Source organism: Patagioenas fasciata, chromosome 2 (assembly GCF_037038585.1).
Source record: "Patagioenas fasciata isolate bPatFas1 chromosome 2, bPatFas1.hap1, whole genome shotgun sequence".
In the NCBI taxonomy this organism is placed as follows: Eukaryota; Metazoa; Chordata; class Aves; order Columbiformes; family Columbidae; genus Patagioenas; species Patagioenas fasciata.
The window spans coordinates 65,203,575-65,228,087 of record NC_092521.1 but is presented as its reverse complement, the minus strand read 5'-3'; the positions used below and the strand labels follow the sequence as shown (position 1 = coordinate 65,228,087).

Sequence of the window (24,513 nt, the reverse complement as noted above, 5' to 3'; positions counted from 1 at the left end):
CAGCAAATTTCCTTTTCCTTGCTTGCTGTTATGTCAAGGTCTAGGACTTGAGCGAGGGAGGTGGCTAAGCCTGTGTTTAGGACATAGCCCTCTAAATTTGTCCCCAGGTGGTTGGTTGTAGTTTGATATTCCTAACCAAGTGGAAAAGAATTATGTTGCTGCACTTAAAATTGCACTAGTCAGTAAATGCTGTTTGCTCATTAGTGAATGTTTCTTCCCCATTTGTGCTCTTGTTTATAATGTATGAGCAGTTCTTTTCTTCAGACAACCTTTGTAACCATGGAGCAAATGAGTAGCGGACAGGCTTACTTTTAACAATACATAGCTCAACTTGTTGTTTTCTTAAAATAGGGTTCATATTTTTCCCCAAATCCCTGGTAATTCCTTGCAGATGTTTGTTGTATTTTACCACATCTTCAAATGGAAACAGTTGATCCTTCCAAAGAGATAATGAAAGTTAAAACAAAAAACTCATACTAACAAACCATTGCCTACCTATGGTAACCTGTTAGAGGAAGATAAAAACTCTTCACTTACTCTCAAAGTTTATGTTCAGGCCATATGCTACCTCAAGCTGAGTTGGTGTGAATGATGAGATGGGTAGAGGGTTGGACAAGTACTCAAAGATCTGGTTTTTTTTTTTTTTTTTAGGTGATTTCAACATCTTTTTGTGACAATGTTGGTTTCTTGTCCCTTCAAGAACCCAAGAATGTTGATCCTCCTTAGCAATGTAACATGAAACTGATTTAATTAAGTTGATGCAGGAACCTGGGTTTATACTTTATTGCAGTTGCATTTCAATGTGACAAATTATTGTTCATTTAAGCTAGACAGGAATAAACTATGCCAAAGCTGAGATAAATATTGGCACAGTGCTTTTTAGTGTTTTAAAATAACATATTTTACAGTAGTGCAAGTATGTGGGAGAAAATGTTTTGTATTTTTCTTCCATAAAGGTTCAACAGTCCTAGTATTGTACTTGCGCATGGTTTTGCTCCTTCCAGTGTATATAGTTGTTTATACATGGACAGTTCCTGAGAATGAGTACATGGGAGTGTTTGGGATATATGGTAACATACTTGCTAAGATTTTCAGAAAAGCTAATTCCAGAATTGTCCCATTACCTCGTGTTTGACAGGGAGGTTTAAGTGTAAGTGCCGTTTTAGATGGTTGTCAGGCATTGCTGTTGCTAGTTATGCAGCTAGGTGTCTGTGTAAATCATGAGATGTTCATGACAGTCCTGTGAGGCGGCTGACTAGAAGACACATCTGTACAGTGTTGTCCTAGTGTGGTTTTCATTCAGCAGAGCGGTGTTTCTGGACTCGAACAGTGACCCCTGAGCAGTGTGCTGCAGAATTTGAAGGGGGTCCTCTTAGCTGTAGAGAAGGATGCTGCAGTGTCTCTGTGGATGTCTTCTGCTCCTGATAAGCACTGGTCAGTAGTTGAACAGTTTTGTCTTGATAGATAAGCTCTCTGGGCTGATATTAGACTTGGCTGTGTTGAGAGGTCATAGATGGCACAAGAAAGCCAAAAGAGAAGCTTTTCTTTACCCCCTTTCTGTGGATCAGTAACTTCTCAACACAGTTTCTGGGTGATCACGGTGGAAGATTCAAAAATGTAAACAGGTTTTGTCCTATACATCTGTAATCTTGGGTTGTGTAGGAAAACTCAGCTGCATTTCATGCAGTGGAGACAACTTCTTTATGACCCTTGGTTGCAGTGTGATTATTCTGGCTGTTGTGCAAGAACCACTTACTCTGCTTCTCCTATTTCCAAGACCTTAACTGAACCCCTGGGTAGGCAAAAAGAGCTGCTCATCTGTATCCTGATGAGCTGCAGACCAACAGAATGTGCATCTGGAAGGTGGTGTTGTGTCATCTTCAGATTGTGGGTAGATGACCTGTCTGAATAGCTTTGGCAAGAAAAAAAAAGGAAAGAGTAGACTTGATTAGCTGCATGCTGCTATACAAAATACTTTGGTATACTAAATGTGAATGTTAGTGAACTTGTGTGATCTCTCTGGGTTGTTGATGAATAGGCCATACAGCACAGGTCTCATGAACCTCCAGTGATGTTTTTATTCTGCTGTGGGAGCCCATCAGTGAGTTCTACTCACCATTTCCTGCCTTTAAACCAGTTATCTTTTCATGTAAGGACCTTCATTCCAACACTGTCTGCTTAGTTTTCTGGAATTGCTTTTCCTAAGTATTATAGGGTCTTTCATATTCATGTGCACCTACCCCCTAAGATTTCTAAGAGGTATGTGAGGAAAAAAGTATTTTTTCAGAAACCATTTTGTCTGTACCCAAGCATGACGTAGGTATTCATGTGTCAGCTAATTTTATCCATTGTTCTAGTGTGTATTAATTTGCCTAGTGCAGGAATTAAAGCTACAGACCTTTGTTATGTGGAACTTACTTTTAAAAACAAAGTCTCCCAAAACATCACCACGTTTGCCCCTCCACAGGCTGTAGGTGTCAGGGAGGGTCTCAGATGGCAGGTTGCTCGCAGCTGCTGGTAGTTCTGCTCATCCCTGCCTTCCCTTTGCACTGTGAATGCCATCCCATCCTGGTAACTCCCTTCTGGTTTGTTGGTTCCATAATACGTTGTGCAGCTGCTTGAAGTTGCAACAGGTCTTCCCAAAGAGTCATTCTGGGATGGGAACCAGCACAGTTCCTTCTCTGGTGGTCAGAGATGGGCAGAATTCCTGTAGCTTCTGTTCTGTAGCCTTATTTTACCTGAGTGCTGCTCTCCTGCACTGGTTGTCTGCTGTGTGTACAGAAACTTGGGAAGTTTTCTGCTCCTGATGTGTTCGAAGGACAATTTATTAGTAGAATCTCAGTGGTTAAAATACTTGCTGAGGATGCAGAAAGTCTGAATTCACTGCTTTCATCTGAAGAGGAGGTTGATTTACCATCTCCTAACACAGTGACTTAGTCATTGAACTATTTTGAGGAGGTGTACTTAATTTAATAATATATAAATAAATTATATTAATTTTATTAAATTTTGACTGAGTTGAGGCCTGGAATCCACTTAATGTCTTTTCAGGAAATGAGTGAATCAGCTGGGGGCTGTGCCTATGAATATTTACATGTTCTGTGTGAAACAGAAGTATCAGTGGAAGAAATAGAGGAGAATCTGCTTTTAGAATAATTTTTGTAACCTAGAATTAAAGAAAGAGTTGTGAAAGGCCATGGTTTTAATCTATGACCAACGGTTGATAAAATAAATATAAAGTGGGATCACCTACCACAGTCTAAATTAAGTTAGATTTCTCAGCCTATTCTCTTGCAAGTGTTTAAATAATTGTGTAAAGTTTCAGAAGCACCCTGTGCTAGAATAATCTCTATTGTGGCAGTGCTAGCATTTTACTGGAAGGTGAAAGAATTGGATTTTAGTTTCCTTGAACAGAAAACCCAGAGCTTTGACCTTGTACTTCTTGAGTTCTGTTACCCTCGCACTGATGAAGAAAAGCGTGCCTCACAAGAAATGCCAATCTTGCACTTGATTTTTCTTGTTTTACTTTAAAAATACTTCAAGACTGAATTCAGGGTGTTTTGAGATTGATCTAACTTTTTTCATTTTATTGCTGAACAACAAAAAATAGGTCAAAAACCCAACCCAAATTCTAAGCAAAACTTGCTGTGCTTGATACATGCATTGTTCTCAGAATTAGAGTTTGAGCAGTGTGTTTTACAGGAGGACAAGCGGAAGGATAATTTCTGAAATGACTGCAGCAGGGTTCAACAGAGTTCTACTGCAGACCTCTAAATTACCCAAAGACTCCTTGTGACTACAGAAGTCAAACCCAACACTTGAAACCTGAACCAGCAGTCAATTGGTAGGTAGTTTAGGAAGCACAGCAATAATAGTCTGTAGATGGGAAATAACCACTTGTGCACAAGCTGAAGTTGTTTTACTTTGCAACTGTCTGATACAGCCCAACCTGAAATTAACAACAGCGTGAACAAGAGTAGTGAGGTCTGCCTAGAGTTAAAAGTTAGCAGCAAATGATAAAAGGAATCCATTGCACAGTTGCTGTGACTGAGAAATATTTGTTATGCTAATGGCTAGAGAAGCAGTGGTTTTTTTGATGTGTGTGGGTTTTTTTTTTCCCATTAATTACATTCAGCTTTTCTTTTAATAGCGTTTGGCATACAGAGAGGGTTACCTAATTCTTAACCTCAGTAGAGAGGTTCTCATGGAGAGCAGGTAACTTTATGGAAATTAGAACACGTGATTAATCATATTTAATGCGAGTTTGGACTCGCTGACTGGAGAGGTCTCACTCTTATGCAATTTGATAGCATGTTCCCATTGTCAGTAAAAAAATATTCAAAAAAGGGTGTTTATAATATGCTCATTACCTCTTCCACCTATAAAACAGTTGGTTTTTTTTTTTTAGTTAAATATCTGACATGTAATTTACAAGTATCTTGGAAATATATTTTGAAAGTGCACATAGTTCTTAATTATTTGTGGTAGTCTTAACATATTAAACTCAGATTTAAAAAAATAATTTGTAATGTATTTGTAGTACATCAACATCCATTCTAGGATTAAATTTTTTTTGTTCTTCTTTCTTTGTCTTATTTCTGATTTCCTTTCATGCGAACTTCAAAATAAAGGAGCTTTAACTACATTCTGTATGGAGGGCATCATGCTCACTGGAGGACTGTTGACATAGTATTATGCTTTCTCCCTGTTGTTTCAGTAGAAGGCTCCACATTTTGGTTTTTGTATGTTCCACATGGAAAACAAAGTGATTCCCCCTGCCCATGGAATTTTGTCTTGTGCTCAAGGATTTTTGCAGCTAGAGGTGATATTTTTCCCAGCTTACAGGTGAGGAACTGATGCAAGGAAAAGGTATAGGCAAAAGTACATAGAAGTACCTGCAAACTTTAGCTATTCAGCATGAAGCATTTGGGCACTGATTTTTCAGAATATTTAGCATTTTCTGTCTTGAAAACAAAAGGTTGACTTCAATTTCCCTATGAGTGCGAGTGGAGCAGTAGAGATCAATGGGTCTGTGTGCTGCTCTTTAGGGTCTGTGAAGCTGTATCACTCTACAGCTGTTACTGCCCATTTAGCTTTCTACGCATTGTTGAACTGTTGCAGGGTTAGTGATAACTAGCAGAAAGAAGGGATGAGAGAAGCTTCTGCTATGAATATTGTGGGGTTTTCTGTATTGTAAAAGTAAATCAATATCTTGTGTGATACTCGGAGAAATATGTTTCCACTGACTTCCTGTCCTCCAGTTTTAAGAAGTATTTATGTAACATCTCAGAGAACCTCTGTGATACAGATAGGAGGGTGATCCAGTATAACACCTAAAATCTATTTGTTTTTTCTGTATTTGTGAGCTAATCTTCCACTTTTTCTATCCATCTCATGCCTCCTACGTTAGGCATGTTATAGATGATACAGTAAATAAGGCAGGAATGGGTCAGGCTGTGTTATCCTTCATTGCATAATCCTGATAGATCCATTCATCCATGATTTGAACAAGGCAGAGAATTTTTTTTTAGAGTAAATATGACACATAATATTATCATACAATGAGGCGTATGCACAAAGAGGCCAAGCTGGAGATTATAGGCAACTTTATCACTTCCTAAATTGAATGCTAGATTATTTTTAACCTTCATGCCCTTTTAACACTGAGACTTCTTTTATGTATGTAACAGCTTTCACTTAAAAAAATAAAAGTAAGCTGCCACTGAGTTTGGGGATGCTGGATTTGTGTGTGCAGGTCTCAGTGTAGCTCTACTTGTAGATGAGTCTTCATTTAACAGCTCTGAAGGGCTTGAGTTTGTGCTGCCTCCAGGTTCCTGGGGCAGGACAGCAGCGGTTCTCTCTGCTTCCCCTTATGTCTATGTCAGTGGCACTTGGCGTGCTGTGAGGATGCTTAAAATGTCCTGTTTTGTGAGTGTGCAGATAGTTAAACGTGGGTAGAAAAACAAAACTGCAGAAGTGTTTGAAAAATTTCCAGACACTTAGCAATAAGTTTCAGAATAATTTTACATGTCCGAGGATCTCCTCAACCTATTGCAGTTTGTGTTTGGGAGCCTGCAGTGAATCTGAGGTTTTGGTCTGGAGTTTGACACATCTCACTATTGCATGGAAAAATATATTTTATTATTTTAAACCAGATTCTGGCTAACTTTGTCATGCAAGTCCACACACCTAGAATTCAGGCTTATCTCAAATTCTTTCCATGTTTTCTGTCTTCCTGCCCAATATTTTTTTAAATTTTCACATTTCCCCGATTTCCTTTGCAGCTTGTCATGTGATGTATGTCTTCCAGTCTCTTGCATTCCCACTGTTTTGCTTAGTTATTGCATCACAATTTCAATTTCTGTGTCCAGTGAGTCGTAAATTCTGCTGAATCTCTCTTCATGCTCCTCAGTGCTTATTTTGGTGTAATGATCGACCTCAAGTCTGACTCGTAGTCCCTTTACGTTAGATTCAGGCAGCTTCTTCCCCTGTGCTGAACAAGATGTGGGCTTCTTTCCCTCTTCTGGTGTATGGATCTAGTTCTTGTGTGAATATTCACCTTATGTAGAATCCCCAGGGAAAGAGGTTGCAAGACCTCTTGCTGATTTAGTTCAGTGTGCGTGAAATCTTGCCGATGCTGTAATGAATCGGGGGATTCTCCAGGAAACTGGGACCTCCTTGGAAGCAGGAAGAAATTCTCCCTTCTCCTGGGCGAAGACTGCCAGCCCTGGGCAAGGGGTGGAGAACACAGAGTTGGAGCCAAGTGGCAGCTTGACGACTGGAGAGGGACTGAGAGACTACAGGTTCAGAAAAGGAAGCAGTGAGCCTGGCATCGGAGGAGGACCGAAGGCCTCCTGGGAGCTAGAAGGGACCATGCAGAGCTGCCTGCACCGCAGAGTCACTGAGTTGCCTGAGAGATACCTGGAGAGAAGGATTTGCTGTTAAGGATATAATGTGAAGTGGGAGCTTTAGTAAAGCTTTTCTTTGTTCTTTCTCACCTAGCTGTGATTTTTCTCTTTTTTTTCCCCCTATAACTAATTATCCTATGTGGCAGTCTGATTATATCCAGATTATTTAATTTAAAGAAATTCTGAAATTCCTTTTTTTCTTTCTTTCCTTTTGAGTAGCTCCAGACAAGTGCATATTCTAGCTGTCATTTTTTTGGATGCTGAAATCTCGTGGATGGATTTTCATGGGGTGGGAAAATGCATATGCCTGGCACAAAGGTATTCCAAATTTGATTTTTTTTTTTGCTCCCAAAACACGGAGCTGTAAAGAATTTCTTAAAAACAAGCTTTCCAGAATTTTGTTACCCATGAGCTAAGCCATTTTGGCTGTTAGCAGAGAGAAATTAGGAAAAAAGCTATCTGAGGCAGATAGTTGGCTTGGAAAATTGCATTGGGATGCTCTGAAATTTCACAAGATTGCAGGAGCAGAAAGCAGCAATCTCTTACAGCAAAGATCGGTAGTCCGCAGTACAAGTGCCAAGATCAGCGTACAAGTGGATTTGAATAATATGCATTTTGCGTAATGTGATGTAAAGCTGCAGCGTGTGTGAGATGCACTTGTTCCCAGCTCCTGGCTGTCTTCTGGTTCTGCACAGATACGTGTGCAAGACGCTGCTGTTGGGTGGTCAGTGGTGTCTGTTCACTCTGAGTTTCCACGAGTGTGTGCGGCTTCTAATTTGAGAAACCACAAGTAGGCTGGTGCTCCAACTTCTAACAGATTGCCCCTAAAAAGGGAAGTGTTGGGCAGCTTCGGTAATGGATTTGCTTCTGCGTTTGCATATTGCTATTTCTTTGTGTTCCAAACCTCAAAGCAAGTTTTTAATTTAGTTCTGTGTTGAATGGGTTTAGTTACTCAAAAATAGATGCTGAGACTGCTTTTAAATGGGATCTATTGTTCATGTAAAGAGCTGTATTAGAAGTAGCGGATATAATGAAAAATACAGCCCAGCTTTGGAATATAATGACTTTTACCAAATAAGGAAATAAAACTAATTTAATTTACTGTGTGTTGGCTGTTGTCACTATATTAAAGGTTATGCCGGTATTTATGAGGAGTTGCTATCTCAGTAATTTAATCAATTTAACAATCTAAGCCCATGCAGGGGTGCAAAGTTCAATGTTACTTGTCTTGAAAAGAGCAAGTTCTGGTTTTGAATCTATTTAAAATGCTATTCTAACAACAACAGTTAAAAACAGGAATGCTAAAATGAACAATTTAGTCATGCTAATTGATTGTATTGTGCAGGTAGGTTGCGAATTCTTAATTTTGTGGTTTTTAATAAACTATCTGCTATTGGTTTTGTGTAGATCATCCTTTGCAGGCTGGAAGTGCCAAGTGCAGGATAATTCAGTGAGTGATGTGGACTATTTCAGCTTCTTGTTTTCAACCCTTATAGGTAATCCATGTGAATGTCATAATTCAGAATTAATAAAATGAAATTTGTTTTGATAGTCAATTAGTGGATTTAATTTAGAATAAATGGTGTAGTAAGTACTTCCTGAAAGTAAATCTAATCTTGTTATATGTTTTGCATACGATATACCCTTTTTTTTTTTTTCTGTTTGACACCTTATTTTTACACTTTGCCACTTGGGCTGAGTATTTGCATACTTTTTCTTCATTTTAGCAACTTTATTTGGAAAGTATGAGGAAAACCTAAATTCAGAATATGACGTGAATAAGAATTTTTTCTAGATTTAAGTAAATGCCTTTTATTGGCTTGTAACAGTGCCTTTGGGATTTCCTGTGGACATGCTTATGCTATTAAAAACGCTCCATCACAATAAAGTAATCAAAGTATGTTGAAGTGAGCTGCCCAGCATGTGAGCAGAATTACTTCTGCTGCTATATTCTTATTCAGATATAAAAATAGTTTTACTCTATGGTGATGAAACTTTTGGAAATTACAGTGGTTAAAATGGCACAATATTGCTGAGAAATATCTTCCAGTAACTTGTCACATGATTAAAGTATCTTTTCTTCATCACCTCAGTTATTTGTAATGTTCAGCCGCTTTGGTTTCAAGAATTACCTTTTTTCCTTAAAACAGTGAAAAGAGAGCGGTACTGATACCGGAGAAAATGAAAGCAAAACCAGAGCGATTGTTTTGGAGTAGTAGTCCTGTTCTCCGAAAGCATTTAATACCTGGCTAGAAATAATTAGCCAAAAGTGGCGTGGGATGTCTTTTTTTGGTTTTTGTTTGTTTGTTTTAACCCTGAGGTTATGTTAGAATGTTACGGAGTTGTTGTGAATGCATGGTGAATTGTCTTGCATTATACCTGGGTTTTAAAATTATTTTTAAAAGATATGTTGAAAATAGCGTAATATTGCCCTCTTACCGTTTTTTAATACCACATTATAGTTTAAATGGGTATGCCATAGATTTTAAGTATTCTTGTTTCCTCTCAGAAGTCAGACTTTGTATTTTGATATTCTTAAATTTAAAATACCAAGCAAGAACCTTTTAACAAGAACAACAAAATGTTATGCAGACATACATTTAAAGACAGTTTCTGTCAATGATGCTGATGAAATAGAACAGTGCTTGGCTTGTTTTGTGATACTGTTGTACTGCTTCTTTTTCCCTAGGGTTTTCAAGAGAGGAGTTGACTAGTCTCCAGGGCATTAGAGGAAAGCCACACATTAGCCAGACACAGCTTTCACCTGTCCGTCTTTACCTAACTGATCTGGACCAGTTTTTACACCACTGGGCTGTGACAGAGGTAATACATCAACACTAATTCTAAATGACAGCATACAAACTCCAAGTGCTCTCCATCCGTTTTCCACAGATGCCTAAATCTTGTTGTGAGTTGAAAAAAGAATGAAAAGTATAGTAGTTGTCGAACAGCTGATGTTTTTCTATAGCCATCACGTGATATTTTGAAGGAGGCTGCTTTAAAATGTTGAGACATGCAGTGTGCAAAACAATACTCATGGAAAAAACGGTAGAAGCCTTGATGGAAAATTCTTGAACACTAATATGATTAAGACCAGCGACATGTTTTTGCTTTCAAAAATAATTGTAAAAATACTTTTTATGAGGAGTTTTCTTTGATAATAAATTCCACTGTTAATTAAAAAACACTTGCATTAAATGAGATTTTAACTTGGAAGTAATATCATGTTGGCGTCGGTGGTTATTTAGAATAACTTCTGATGCTTATTTAATAAAAATTTATTTGGATTATAAACTTCACTGTGAATTTAGTTGCTGCTTGTTAGGTCATAAGAAATGAAAGCTTAATTTTATCGCTGGTTCTAAAGGGATCTGAGCCACCCAATTTTATTCGGAACAGGTGCCTGTTAATTCAGGCTCAGCTCTTTTTGTTGCTTAGCCCATCATAAACCATTTTAAGGTGTGAAGTTGTGTTTTAATGACATGCCAGTTTGATAGTATTTGTGAAATCTCTGTCACAAATACAGGAAGAAGAGAGTTACAGAAGCTTTTAGTTGTATGATATATTCTGTTTTTTCATGGCAATCTTTGTGGTTCAAGAAAGCAATATAGATTTTTCTCTTCCAGATCAGAAAGTTGAAGTGATAGTCTACTGAAACTAATGATAGTCCGAGGCATATATTGCATGTGTACTATTATGTATTGAGTACTATTTGAAGCAAAGTTGTTATTTGGTACCGTGACTGACATGTGTCTTTATATGTCCTGCTTTCAGTCAGCTGGCCTGTGGAACAGCCAGACTTTTTTCCAAAGTTGTTTAGCTTTGTCTGTTCTGGACAGTAATGATGTATTTTCTCACCAAAACACCTTTCTTCAGTATTGAAATACAAGAGTGTTCTCTGTCCCTGTCCTGTACGGAACACAGGATTGTTCCTCTGTCAATGCACCAGAGATTACTTGCAAATGTTTGTCCATGAGTTAACATAATCCCATCCATCTGAAGGATTTTTATGTACTTCACCTGCTTCTGAAAATGCCACCCCTCACATCCTCTTTCTTTCCTCTTTTTGCTTCTCTTCCACAAATCTCTCAAAGTTGGTTGAGAAACCACACAACAGGAGTGTTTTCACTTAGGGATGGTAAAATAGTTTGACTGTAGATAGCTTGTTTGTGCTTTTTGTTCCTTGTTACAAGTTTGATTTACTTCTCCTGCCACAATCTTTTCAGTGTTTTGATGCCATCAAGGACAGTCATTGCTTTTCAGAAACATGAGACTTGCTTTTGTTAAATACCGTTTCTTGGGAAAAATACAAGGTGCTCTCTCAGGTTCTCAGAAGTGAATGGCAGTCATTAAACGAGTGCTGGACATCCTTGGTTTGTAATTAAGGACGTTTTGGACATTCTATGGATGTGTGTGGAGAGCGATGAGACCTTCTAGACCCACCTCATCTTGTAGACTCATAATCAAAGGGAGTTCTGGACTACTGCTTACAACTCTGAACTTGAGAGGGAGATTAGAGGCTCTTCCTCGTAAGTGTGGTTCATGATTGTGTAGACAAGGTTTCTAGTAAACTGGGTTTTATCAGGTACATACAGGATGTGACCAGCAGTAGTCAGCAAGAATTTATGAAGGGCAAAATGTGCTCAACCAACCTGTTGGCTTTCTGCAACAAGGTGACTAGCTTTTGGGTGAGGGCAGAGCAGTGGATGTCCGTTTAAAAAAAAAAAAAAAAGTTTAGGCTTTTAAATGACTATTTTCTCTGTGTTTAAGTATCTAATACAGTTTTGAGGGTTTTCTCTTTTCCTTGTTGAGTACCATTCTCCAACCTCAAACATGTTGACCTATATTCTATTTCATGTTCAATTTGTAAAGAAAACATCCAGGGGACTGTAGTCCATAAAAAACTTTGGAAAAGGAAAAATAAGGAAAATCCTGGCTTAGCAAAAACCTTTTCAGTTCAAGATTTGCCAGAAGTTGCACAGGAATACTTTTTGTAGAGCAAGTGGTTTCTACCAGGTATTGAACAAGCTGCTCTCCTCTCAAAAGAAAATAAACAGCAACAAAAGCCCCCAGACCCAGAGCTGTAGCCTCTGGCGAGAAGAAAACTGCCAGCAAATCCTGAGGCTCTTCTAGGATGTCTTGAAAGACAGTAGGATACGATAGCTCTGTGTGTATGGAGTTTGACGGAGGTATGTTTGGAGACCGATTTCTTCCACATGGACATAGCTCAAAGTATGACACGCTTTTGGAATCAAAATATTTTTAGCTGTGACAGAAAATTATTTTATTTAGATAAAGCGGTGGTACAGGAAATAATAAAACCTAGCTTGAGTCATGCTTTGGGTGGAACTGGGTAGAACAGCACAGCTTCTGAATGCTGAATGTTTCATGCTTTCCCTTGCTGGATAAGGAAGTTTATGGTGATGCTGTAATGTTAAGGAAAATATTTGTAGTAATTTAAAATACCTAGTAAGTGAGAACAGCCCTCCATTGGCTGCAGAGCAGGCAGCATTCAGGCCTCTCCTTTATGTTGAGAATGAGAATTGTTCATTTAAAAGAGTTCTCATTGTGTAGTTGTAATTAAGGTTTTTATCATAATGGGAAAATACTTTGTCGTGGATTAAAATAAAGAGGGAACTCACAGAATTATTATTTGATAGCCTGATTTCCTAGGATTAAATGAGACTAGTTATCAGATTATTATTTGTCCAACCATCCTTTTCTCTCTTCTCTTCCAGCACTAGTTTTGTTTAAACCATTGGCTAGTTTTTGTCTCTCTGCTAAAATTATAAAGTTGCAAATACTAGTTGCCTGTAAATTTCATGAAAATAAGCAGGTGGAAGAGAAAAAAAGCCTCTAGATTAGCACAAAGGAAGTGATAAGTTGGGTTCTGCATCCTGCTGGCCAGCTTGCATGTGCTTTGCTCTGAACTGGGCTGTTGCTTGGTCCACAGGGGCGCTGGGGGGCTGTGAGGCAGGAGTGGTTGGGGTTACGGTGCTGAGGAAGCAGAAGGGCGAGGGGTGAAGAGTCCCCTTCATTGCTCACTGCTTGTCTTTGTTTAGAAATCCTGAGGAGGCAGTTGCAGGGTTGTGGCATCAGCCAACTGTCCTGTGCAGTGAGTGGTTTGTGTTTCTAATGGTAGCAAACTGTGAGAGAGAATGTGGTGTATAACACATGTGCCTTTGGAGAAAGAGCAACTTGCATAAACAAAAAGAGTAACTGAAGGCATTTTCACGTGGCAGTCTGGGCTTGGAGCATGTTGTGGTATAACCAGTGCACTTGGTAGCATGTGGTCCTGGTCAATGGCAAGTTGAACATGAACCAACAGTGTCCTGGGTGCATCCAGCACAGCATTGCCAGCCCGGGTGAGGGAGGTGGTTGTCCCGCTCTGCTCTGCACTGGTGCGGCCTCACCTGGAGCACTGTGAGCAGTTCTGGGCAACACAGGATAAAAAAGACATTAAGCTACTAGAGGGTGTCCAGAGGAGGACCACGAAGTTGGTGAAGGGTTTGCAGAGGAAGCAGTATGAGGAGCAGCTAAAGTCACTTGGTTTGTTCAACCTGGAGAAGAGGACACTGAGGAGAGACCTCATGGCAGCTACAGCTTCCTCACAAGGGGAGGAGGAAGGGGGGCAGGCACTGAGCTCTCTGGCTAAAAATTATAGGGAATTATAGGGAACCCATGGGAATGTCAGGAAGATGTGCCAGGGTAGGTTTAGGTTTGGCATAAGGAAAAGGTTCTTCCCCCAGAGGGTGGTGGAGCACTGGAACAGGCTCCCCAGGGAGGTGTCACGGCCCCAAGCCTGACAGTGTTCAAGAAGAGACTGGACAACACCCTCAGACACATGGTGTGAACTGTGGGGTTGTCCTGTGCAGGGACAGGACTTGGACTCCATGATCCTTGTGGGTCCCTTCCAACTCAGGACATTCTATGATTTTAAGTGTAATTGGTGACACCGCCACCTAACAAATGCACTTCTGATAGGAGTTAATGCTTTTAAGTGCTTTATAACAAAAAACATTTTGAGATAGATACTCTTTGTAACTTTTATTGTCCAGAGAGTGATAATTGGAATAGTAGAAATCAGAAGCCTTTTGTGGAAGCTTTTAGGTAATGGTGATTTTTCACTTACAGAGCAGTACTAAAGAAAGGTGTCCCTTTAAGTGCCATTTTGTGTAGCTGTGAAGTTTAGTCTTTATATTTGCTGAAAGAAACATTAAATGTGGAAACCTTGGTTCCTTTTCTGGAGCAACTTAAAATGACTTCTGTCTTACTAAAGACAATTATTTAAAATCATACCCCTGCAGCTGAAATGGATGGGGCTCCAGAATAAATGGTTGCAGCCTAAGGGAAGAGGCTTCAGTCTTTGTTCATTTTTAAATGTGCCTATAGTGTTTGTCGGTAATATTGTTCACTCCCCTGTAATTGAATTGCTGTGCTGGCATCAAATGAAATAGTGCCAACAGGAATGAACATTTAGCAAGGTAACCATGTATACATGGTAATTTCTGTTGTAATACTTGCTGTTTGTAACACTTGAATATTATGGAGGGGGAAAGCAAACCATAATTCAAAAATTCTGCTTGAAGTTGAGATTCTGGACTTATATTGAGCACATAATCGACTCGAAGAAATAAAATACTCAACAAAATGTTTAAAATTATTTAAGACTGACCATTAGGGAAGGTCAACTGCTTTTAAACGCAATCTTGAATTCAAAAACTTTGGGATGCATATGATGTGATATACTAGTGTGTGTCAAAACCAGAGTACTCTTGGAAGTGAAACAGAGTTGGGAAGGCTACACCTGCATTGATACGCTATGGAAATTATGACAGATCATTAAAACATAACAAGTCAATGTGTGTAAATTAAAAGTCCTGCAAGGATGTTTTTCTTGAGAAGTGAATGGTGGTGTTGCAGAAGCTTAACTTTAAGCAGAGCATTTCAAAAACATTAAGCATTTTAAAAAAACAGCAGTTTTTTAACTAAGATTTTGAGTTGAAGCACCTGTAAGGCTTCAACTTGTGGTCTTCATTGAGACTTTCAGATGAGAGTTACATTGGGGAGAAAAGGCAGCCGAAGGAAAATAGGATCCCTTCTGAACTAGAATTATGCTACAATTTTTAATCCTCTTTAAGGAGGATAAAAACAATCTGTATAAGTCCATTAGTGTTTTTTAAAATTGCATCTTATCCAAGTTTAATGTTAAGAAATGAAAATGATGGCTTTCATTTTCTTGAAAAATAATGCAAATTTCAGAGAAACAAAAGAGAAATTATATAAATAAATGAAATGCCTCCTGAAAAGAATAAAGCTCTTTTTTAAATGTCTCTTCCATAATTTTCTTAAGATACAAAACTTTAAAAGCAACCAAGAAAACCTCAATGAAACCCAAACACCAAAACAGACACCCCCCAAAAAAAACCTGACTTGTGGTATTTTATAGCTGGGAGCTCACATGTTCCTGTATGTAACCAATGCTAATTAACATCTCCACAGTTACTGTGCATTACGCTGGAAATCCGTATCCTGATTTGTGATACCTAAACTAAATTTGCTCAAAAAGACAGGCTTTGTGGGACAAAAGTATACTGGTTTTGTTCACAAAATAATAATATTTTCTGAAGTGCTTATCACCTAGTGAGACAAGAGGAGTGTCTCCATCCTGTAGTTCTTTGCCTCCTCATACCAAATCTTGCTGTTACCCCCATTTAAACCCATCATCAAATTGTTGCACGATAGGTGGGCAGTGGTGGTTGTCACTCGTGTGTTTGTGTCCAGTGGCAAATAAAGGTAACTTCACTTGGTTTAGTCAGCTTTTAACATAGGTTTAGCATCAGGCTGTGTGCCACAGCCAAGGAGCCTGCAGGTAAGCAATCGCCACAGTTCATCAGGTGGGAGTGGAGTTTGTGTGCTGCAGTTATCCTGCTTCTGAGACAGTGGTTGGACATTGACTGTGTTTCATAATCTTTCTAAGTCTTTGTAAATAGGTAATGTATCAAGATTGTGTATCTGTCAGGACACAATACATGTTCTCAAGCATTTATAATTCTTAAACAAATTTCTGTATTCCTGTTTTGCCACCTGGAATGTAAAATTAGCCTCATAGTGTTTTTTTTGTTTGTTTTTACCTGTTGCCCACCTATGTAATGTCCTCCTGCAAGACTGTTCCATCTTTTTGTCTTTTTTTTTTTTTAACCTAGGTTTTGTTTTGAGAGATTGTGTAGGGGTTTTGTGGGGGATTTTTTATGTGGGGTTTTTTTTTTGTTTGTTTGGAATCACTGAGTCGGGAATACCTTTCACATCCGCCCCCGTGAGCTTAGCCAAGGCAGATGAACAAAGATCTCTTGTACGCAGCTTTCTCAACAACTCAGGGCACTGTTAATATTGCCCTGTCAAATCAATTTATTTCAGAAAGAGAAGCAGCACCTGTCAAGGGAGTACACTGTCTGTTAAGCTAGGGCGCTTCGGGGGAAGCTGGCCAAGCTTCAGACGACAGGCTTCATTGCCTGCCCCATCACCTGAAAACTTCTCGTTTTCTGCGCTCTGCAGTAACACGTTACACTGGATGGAGTCCCTCTTGCAACAGTCATTTCACAGGGGCTTGGGAATTGACTGCAGAACAGCCTGTTATGTTTTAGTTACCCGTGTTTGAGGTGGATGCCGAGATGAATTGGAAAATATATTTTAAAGTTCACATTAGGATATAGTGTCTGGTGTGTGCCAAGTTTATTTTTAAAAAAAAATCACTTCCCTTGGAGTCTGAAGTGTCTGTGGTCTGACTCCACAGTGTGGCTTGCTAAAGTACTTGATCCATTATTTTTTCTGCTTGCTTGGTTCCTCTCAGTACTCATGCTTGTTTGTGTCTTTGGAAGAAGGTATTTTTCTTTGAAAAAGAGTATTTCGCAGCATGATTTAGCTTGAAATTATATGCAGATTTCCCCTAGAGAGTTCCTGATAAAATATTTCCCTGAGGATTTTTGACTCAGGAATCTTACCATTACAGAAGCGTTGAGTGATTTAGGGATTGGGAGCAGTTAAGTAATGAACAAAACATTATTCTTGGTTCATCATTTGTGCAGGTCCCTGTTGTCCTGAGGGCTCAGACTGACATTGAGCTTCCCTGGGTCCTCCCAACTCTTGCCTTTTGGAGTGGAGCACATCTTAACAGAAAAGCAATATTAAACTGATGGTTTCCTCTGATTGTACGTTAGAGCTATGAAAAGCCTTTTTCAGGTTGGATTAAGAATCAGCTCAGTTGGCTGTCAGCAGCGAAAGTGCTTTTAATTCTTCAGATGAAGACTAGACTAAAATAGCATGCGACTTGACCCATCTTCTGAGATCCAGTTAATGGTGCGGGGACAAGCAAACGGAGCAAAGGTGAATTTTAGTGTTTTTAGTGTCAATGGCCCAAAAGTCCCTTTACTGCAAGCAGTGTCCTTGGTATTGGTTTTGGCTGAAGGATTGGTTTGCAGGCACTACCTTCTGGTCACATTTGCAATCTACTCCTTGGTGTCAGGATTTCCAAAAAGTGTAGGAAGTGCACCTGGTCTGCATTCTCAGCCTTAGCTTGGTGCTGGTGGAATATGTGTTGAGTATGGCAGACAGGGAGGTCCCTGTAGTAACAATTGCATGAAGCACTAGTAGGGAACCTGCTGTTATAGTTGTGTAGATCACTGTTATGATGGATAGTTGGGCTTGTCTGGTCAATAAGGTTTGGTTTGAAAAGCTGCCAATGGATAAGGAAGCCTGTAGAATTTACTGCATAATGTTAACAGTTAATCCCTGTATTTATAATAAGATTATGCTTTTTTTCCAGCTTTGGCTTGATTGAATGGGGCTTTGAGCAACCTGGTCTACTGGAAGGTGTCCCTGCCCATGGCTGCTTGGAACTAGATGATCTTTAAGGTCCCTTCCAATCCAAACCATTCTATGATTCTGTGAATTTACTCAAGTGGGCATTCAAACAAAATTAAAAACAAACATAAAACCTCTAAGCCAACTTGTTACACCTTTGTGAAACAAGTATTTTATAAACCCCCCCACTATGATCAGAAATGCTCATTCTCTGTCCATTCACTTCAGTAACACTCTGAAACAAAACTACTCTGGCTTTAGTCCAAAACCAATCTGTGAATGTGCCAAAAATGTGATAAATGGTAATCAAATGTAAAATAATGAATCAGCTGTGACATTTTATTATGGAAATTAAACATCATGCAAACCCTTGCCTAAGGAAAATAAATTGACAGGAAAAATACTAATTTTGATGCGATAATTAAGTTTTCTTTGCTTTTCATTTCTGTGTCTAATAACATTTCAGTTTCACTTTTTATACCAGGCATTTGTTCTGAAGGCCATTTCAAGCTGGATTTAATTTATGGAATTGAAAAGGATTGCCACTCCCGCTTAATCGTAGAAAAATATAGAACTGACTGTAAGGAAAGGTTGTGCTATTTTGAGGGTCACAGAGATATAAAAGGTTGAAAAACTAACTTGCCAAGCATTCTGCACTTTACCACATCCCTTCTAAGCAAGTGTGCTGCTCTTCAGTGCGGTGATGTCTGTTTTCCTTGCCAATTCTGAGATGGCCTGAGTGTTGGTGCATTGTACCTGTTGTGAAATGTTTCTGCAACTTGTCATCTGGGGAGAACCTCAGTGGACTGGTAGGCCTAGTCCAGGGCTGTAATCTTAAGGGCAAAATATTGATAATGGTTTTATTAATGATGAAACCTTAGTTTGCAGAGCGAGTCTGGTGGATTTGCCTTCAAGATCTTTAATTTGTTGACCTCATGTGGGTATACGTTGAATTAGAAGGCATCTCCCCGGCTTACTGTGTCTGGTGTCATGTGCTCACAGGCATGTGGCATTTCGCTTTGGTAAACATCCTGAGCAGTGTGTTACGAGCAAAAATGTCTCCTGCATTTCCTCTTTCATAATCATCCTTCCTGATTTCCATTCCATCTTTATTCCCAGCCATCTATCATCATGGTTATTTTTTTATTGCTGTTTGGTTATATTTGTTTTGCTGCAGCAATTTTCACCACTTCATTGCATTTGTAAATTACCATAATATCCCTTCTCAACTATAGTTTTGCCAGCCTAAGTGGATGAAGTTCACAGAACCATAGAATAGTTTGGGTTGGAAGTACCTTCAAAGGTCATCTATTCCAACCCCCTGCAATGAGCAGGGACATCTGCAACTAGATCAGGTTGCTCAGAGCCCCGTCCAGCCTGGCCTTCAATGTCTCCAGCGATGGGGCATCTACCACCTCTCTGGGCAACCTGTTCCTTCTGTTCACACCTGTAAGACAGAATCTCTATCTTTGTGCAATTTTTCTATGCCTGTTGTGTTGGAATTTACATTTCTTGAAAATGAGGGACTCCAGTTTTTCACAGTATTTCAGAAACGGTCCAAGTAGGGTCTTACAGAGTAGTACTGAATCTATCTTCAGTAGTATTGATCACTTCTGTTGTGATAATCTTTATTTTTTCTGTCCTAAAGTGATATTTGCATGTTTCATGGTTGTATCACAACCACCTTGTGGTGAGTTGTTAAGACCTGCCCTGGTTCAACTTAATTTTTCCTCATTTCCCATTATTAAAACTTCTAGATGCAGGTAGAAGTTTTTACTGGTCTCTGAGCACCATGACCTGTCACTTCTCTTTCACCGAGTTGTTTCTGTATCTGTTATTCATCAAACCCATGCAATCTTTTCTATAGGTTAGTCCAATCCTCCTGTTGTGACAGGATTTCTGACCTTTGAGCTGTCAGCTGACAGATTAATCAGTGTAGCTTTCCCTTTTGTCTAAGTGTTACTAGTTAAAATAAGGTCAGATGGGCATCAGAGTTGGTCCTTGATGTGACAATCCACAGTAGTTACTTCTGTCTCAGCTTGGCTTCATTCCTTGATGCTGCTAATACACAGATGTTTTGAGTATGTTTCTTGGGAATACTCCAGAGTACTTCATATCTTATCACATTCAAATTGCAGTGTACAGAAGCACTGTCATCTAAGATAAGAGTACACAGTTTTAATAATGTTTCTTTTTTAAGTAAATGCATCAAAAATAAGGGTATTCAATGCCTAGAGTATCTATAAAATTCTTTTAAATAGTCCTGCTAGTCAAACAAAATGCTTGCACAGTTACACCTCTAAAACGGATTAACATGAGCAATGTCCTGACAGCCTGACAGTATTATGTTCTGTGAAGGAGATGTGTTGAGCATCTCCTGAACTTGGCCAGCTGGAGCAAGGCTGAAAGTACATGCAGCAATGTGATTTTGCAAAAAGCTGAGCACACTTTTGTATCACCACAAATGACGCTGCTTGGCCATCTGATTAAACCACCACTGGCATCCACATTACTTAAGATTGAGTTTCCATGCTGCAGGACCTTGTTCTTTCCCTAACCTTTCCTTTCCTTGGGGTCTCTCTTCAGCTGGAAATGTGGACGATTATTTTTGGCATAATGTGGGTGATATTTTCTGTTTTGTCGTTATCTCTTGTTCAGCTGTCTTGATGTGCTCTGCTTCAAGTGAAGTCTCAAAACCAGGACACTATCACAGAATTTAATCCCTCAGATCATTCTGTGAAAGTTTTCTTTAGCTCTTTCTTCAGTCAGCAAAGGTATCTGAGAGGAATGGTTTTTGCTTAGCTAGAGTATTTGCAAAACTCAGAGACTTAAATTCTTCCTTCCCACAAACATCTGATCTTGATGTTCTCTTTTTGTATTCCCTTGAGCACAAAGAGAACGTTTAATTCCTCATGGATTGATTCTTCCATCTTCCTTGTCCTTAACAGAGTGTCATGACTGCTAATGGTCTGTCAACGCACTCATGCTGTGCACTGTGCTTTCTGGAGGCTTCAGTTGACACTGGTGGGAAAAGCAAAGAAAGTAACCAGAGGGAAGTCATCCCGGCTCTCTGACTAGTTTGCAAATTATTGGAATAGATGGGAATGAAAAGAGGAACAGAGAAAGCCATCTGCTGAGGACTGTAGTACAGCTTATGAGCAGATCTACTAGAGCTCTGGTTTCTTTATCCTATCTGGGAGCCATATAACATTCATGGGGGCTTGGTCAACTTTTTGTTTCCTCATGCCAGTGTTTTATACTAAAAAGTTAGGATCTGATTCTTCAGTTCACTTTTTTTTTTAATTCTTTCCATCAAACCTCTACGTAGCTAATAGTTTCCTAGTGCCTGATTTTTTATAAACACCTGAAAGCTTTTGGCAGATTTCCCTTTGTAGTATTACATTTTGTATCATCTCTGAACATGATGCTCGAAGTTGAAGTATGAAAGTTCAACAGATCTGAGTGCCGGGTCCTACACTTGGATCACAACAACCCCAGGCAGTGCTATGGGCTCGGGGAAGAGTGGCTGGAAAGCTGCCTGGTGGAAAAGGACCAGGGGGTGTTGATTGACAGTGGCTGAACATGAGCCAGCAGTGTGCCCAAGTGGCCAAAAAGGCCAACAGCATCCTGGCTTGTATCAGGAATAGTGTGGCCAGCAGGACTAGGGAAGGGATTGTGCCACTGTATTCGGCACTGGTGAAGCCCCACCTTGAATCCTGTGTTCAGTTTTGGGCCCCTCACTACAAGAAAGACATTGAGGTGCTGGAGAGAGTTCAGAGAAGGACAATGAAGCTGGTGAGGGGTCTGGAGCACAAGTCTGATGAGGAGCAGCTGAGGGAACTGGGGCTGTTTAGCCTGGAGAAAAGGAGGCTGAGGGGAGACCTGATCGCTGTCTGCAACTCCCTGAAAGGAGGTTGTAGCATGGAGGGGGTTGGTCTCTTTCCCTCAGTAGCAAGTGATAGGACAAGAGGAAATGGCCTCAAGTTGCAACAGGGGATGTTTAGATTGGTTATTAGGAAAAAAAATCTTCATGGAAAGGGTTATCAGGCATTGGAACAGGCTGCCCAGAGAAGTGGTGGTGTCACCATCCCTGGAGGTGTTTAAAAGACATTTAATGAGGTTCCTAGGAACACAGTTTAGTGCTATATTTATTTTATGGTTGGACTTTATGACCTTAAGGGTCTCTTCCAACCACAATTATTCTACCATGGTTTTGGCAGTGTAGAGGAAAATAAGTTGGAAATGGATCTTTGCTACTTTCTTTTTTGCTGTGTTTTTTTTGTTTTGCTTCACTGTGATTCTTCTGTTTTGTGCTTGATGAAGTTATTTGGGAAGTTGTTTTCTTAAGTTCTTCAGAACTGAGAAAAGGCAGGTGGAGGCTTGGTGTGGTGCTGTAGCTGGATAGAATATTTTTGGCCTTCTATTTGTATCACATAGATAAAATGAAGAAAGCTACTACCAAAACAACTAGTGGTATAAGCTGTCATCTCTTTTAACACTGAACAATTTATGTTGACAATATTACTCTTATACACTGTAAAGAATCAATACTTTTGAGACAAAGCTGCTTTTTGTCTGTGTCGGTGCTTCGTATTTAGGTCTGTCAACAAAGTATGACTACACAGTGAATGATTGGTTGCATTTAGTGCACCTAAATATAACTTTGTTTTATTGAAACAGATGATCTGTCGCAGCTTGTCAGCTATACCTTCACAAAGTCAGTGTTTTGACATTCTCCAGACTGGCATCTGTAAATATCTGGTAAGTAACATTTCATCTTCTTGGTTAACTTCCTTGTGGTAATTTTTTTTAAGTCTCATTACCCCTCACATCCACTTATTCCAGATAGTTCATCTATAATTTCAGCATCTGCTAACTGGGGGTGGGTGTTAACTAAAATGACAGCTTTTAAGTCGGCTTATGTGTTCTACGACACTGTCCATTTGAGCATGGTCTTAGTGACAGCTGCAGTTCATCTTCTGTACCACAGGAACACCGTCCTCCAACCTCTGCAACTGTATGCTGCAGGGTCAGCTTGGGACAGTGATTTGCCTGTGCTCTTGGCCTTGAAATCCACCTTGTGTTCTTATATTGGAAGTATTTAAAGTTTGAACTCATCATCGTTCTTTATTTTTCACCTCTCATGAATAATCATGCCAATTAAATACATTCCACATTTCTGTAGCTTGTATTTCTTTATTGGTCTTTTTCTAAACATTCCTGAAAGAGCTGACCTTGAGTGAGCCAACTGTCTATGTCAGCATAAAGCAGTGTAATTGCAGGTGAGCAAATTAGGCTACTCTAAAACTCCTTAAGATAGTTTTTTAAAAAGATAATGCATTGCTAACGTGGCACCATTTTTTATGGCTTTACAAGACACCAATCTAGGATAGTTACTCAACAACACTTCAAAATGTAAACTACTTTCTAATTCACTGCCTCTACCCCAAAAAAAGATTTTTTATATATATATATACACACACACAATTATTTTTTATTTATCGTGCCTGTAAAACACTTACTCAAGATGTTCTCATTTTAACAACAGAAGAGCATCACCCCAGCTGTGTCCCCACCATATGTTTCCTTAGCTTGAATACAACTCAGCTCCTAATGCTCTTTCCTGTTGAGCACATTGGATTTCTAAGGAGACTCACCCTGATGATGATCCAGTAGAAGCTTTTCTTTCTGGAGAGTAAATCTGATTTTCCTTCTGCCTCAATGACTTGGTTGCTGCCGTTTCAAGCCGCGGAAGGGCTGCTCTGTCCCATGATATATGCTTAAAAGGAAAGACCCGTTCTGTCCAAAAGATTGTTTGTACCTGTACCATCTTTCAGTGCAAGGCTCAAAGCAGTGGGTTTTCTTTCTACATACATTTGAGATAAATGTTTATTTAGAGGGGATGGAATTAAGATGCCAGTTTAACCTTCTGTTGGTATGGGTGGCAATTTCTTAGGGAAATAGGGATTTGAAACAAACACAGTAGTGTATAGAACTTGAAGAGAAACAAAGTAATTTATGTCACAATATGAAAGAGAATCACTTGGCTGTAAATATAGTTGTATACCAGCAAAAAAGTGCATAAAGTGATGAACTTTTTTGTTTGCTTTATTTTTATTTTTTTTTAATTTTAATACAGGTTGGATTGGTTGTAATACCTGATAGCACAGCTGGATCTGTTCTATGTGCCATAAATAAGCTCTTGGATCAAGCCTGCATCCTAAGTGAAAACCTGCACAAGTTCTTAGCTTCTTGTTGTTACAGTCTTTTGTACTTTCTGCTGACTTTAGACAAAGAGGATGCAGAACATGTACAGAAAAGGTAAAGCTGCTTTTCTTACCGTGTTAATTGTCTCTGCCGTTATACCTGCGAGTATTTAGAGATGTAAAATGAAAGGATACCCCGCCCCATCCCCCCAGTTTATTTTGCTGTCTGTCATTTGCTTACTTCAAAACAGTACTTGGACTTAGGCAAAAGAGCTGCAGAGTTAGTTGGAATTATTCAAAACAATAACTGAAGAAGGTTTCATCTCAAAGCTTTTACTTACAGTTGTTCTCGTTAGATGTCAGAACCATCCTGACTTCAGAAAGGTGGATATTTATACCTTAATCTTTAGCTTTAGCCTTTAGTTTCATTAGATACGTTGAAAAGTGACACGCAAAGGATTTGGCTTTTTAAGCTTGTACTCTTAACTGACTTGATATTTCAGCTTTAACAAAACTTCTCAGGCATCATTTTATAGACT

At 39.3% G+C, this 24,513-nt stretch overlaps 1 protein-coding gene across 1 annotated transcript in view; it reads left to right on the top strand.

The window, feature by feature from the left end:
* TEX10 (testis expressed 10) overlaps nt 1–24,513 on the top strand; it is a 57,799-nt gene that overhangs the window by 31,056 nt on the left and 2,230 nt on the right. Inside the window, exons 11-14 of the mRNA XM_065830730.2 lie at nt 8,316–8,404; nt 9,598–9,731; nt 22,449–22,529; nt 23,908–24,089. Coding sequence (XP_065686802.1) covers nt 8,316–8,404; nt 9,598–9,731; nt 22,449–22,529; nt 23,908–24,089 — 486 coding nt within the window. The remainder of the gene's footprint in view (nt 1–8,315; nt 8,405–9,597; nt 9,732–22,448; nt 22,530–23,907; nt 24,090–24,513) is intronic.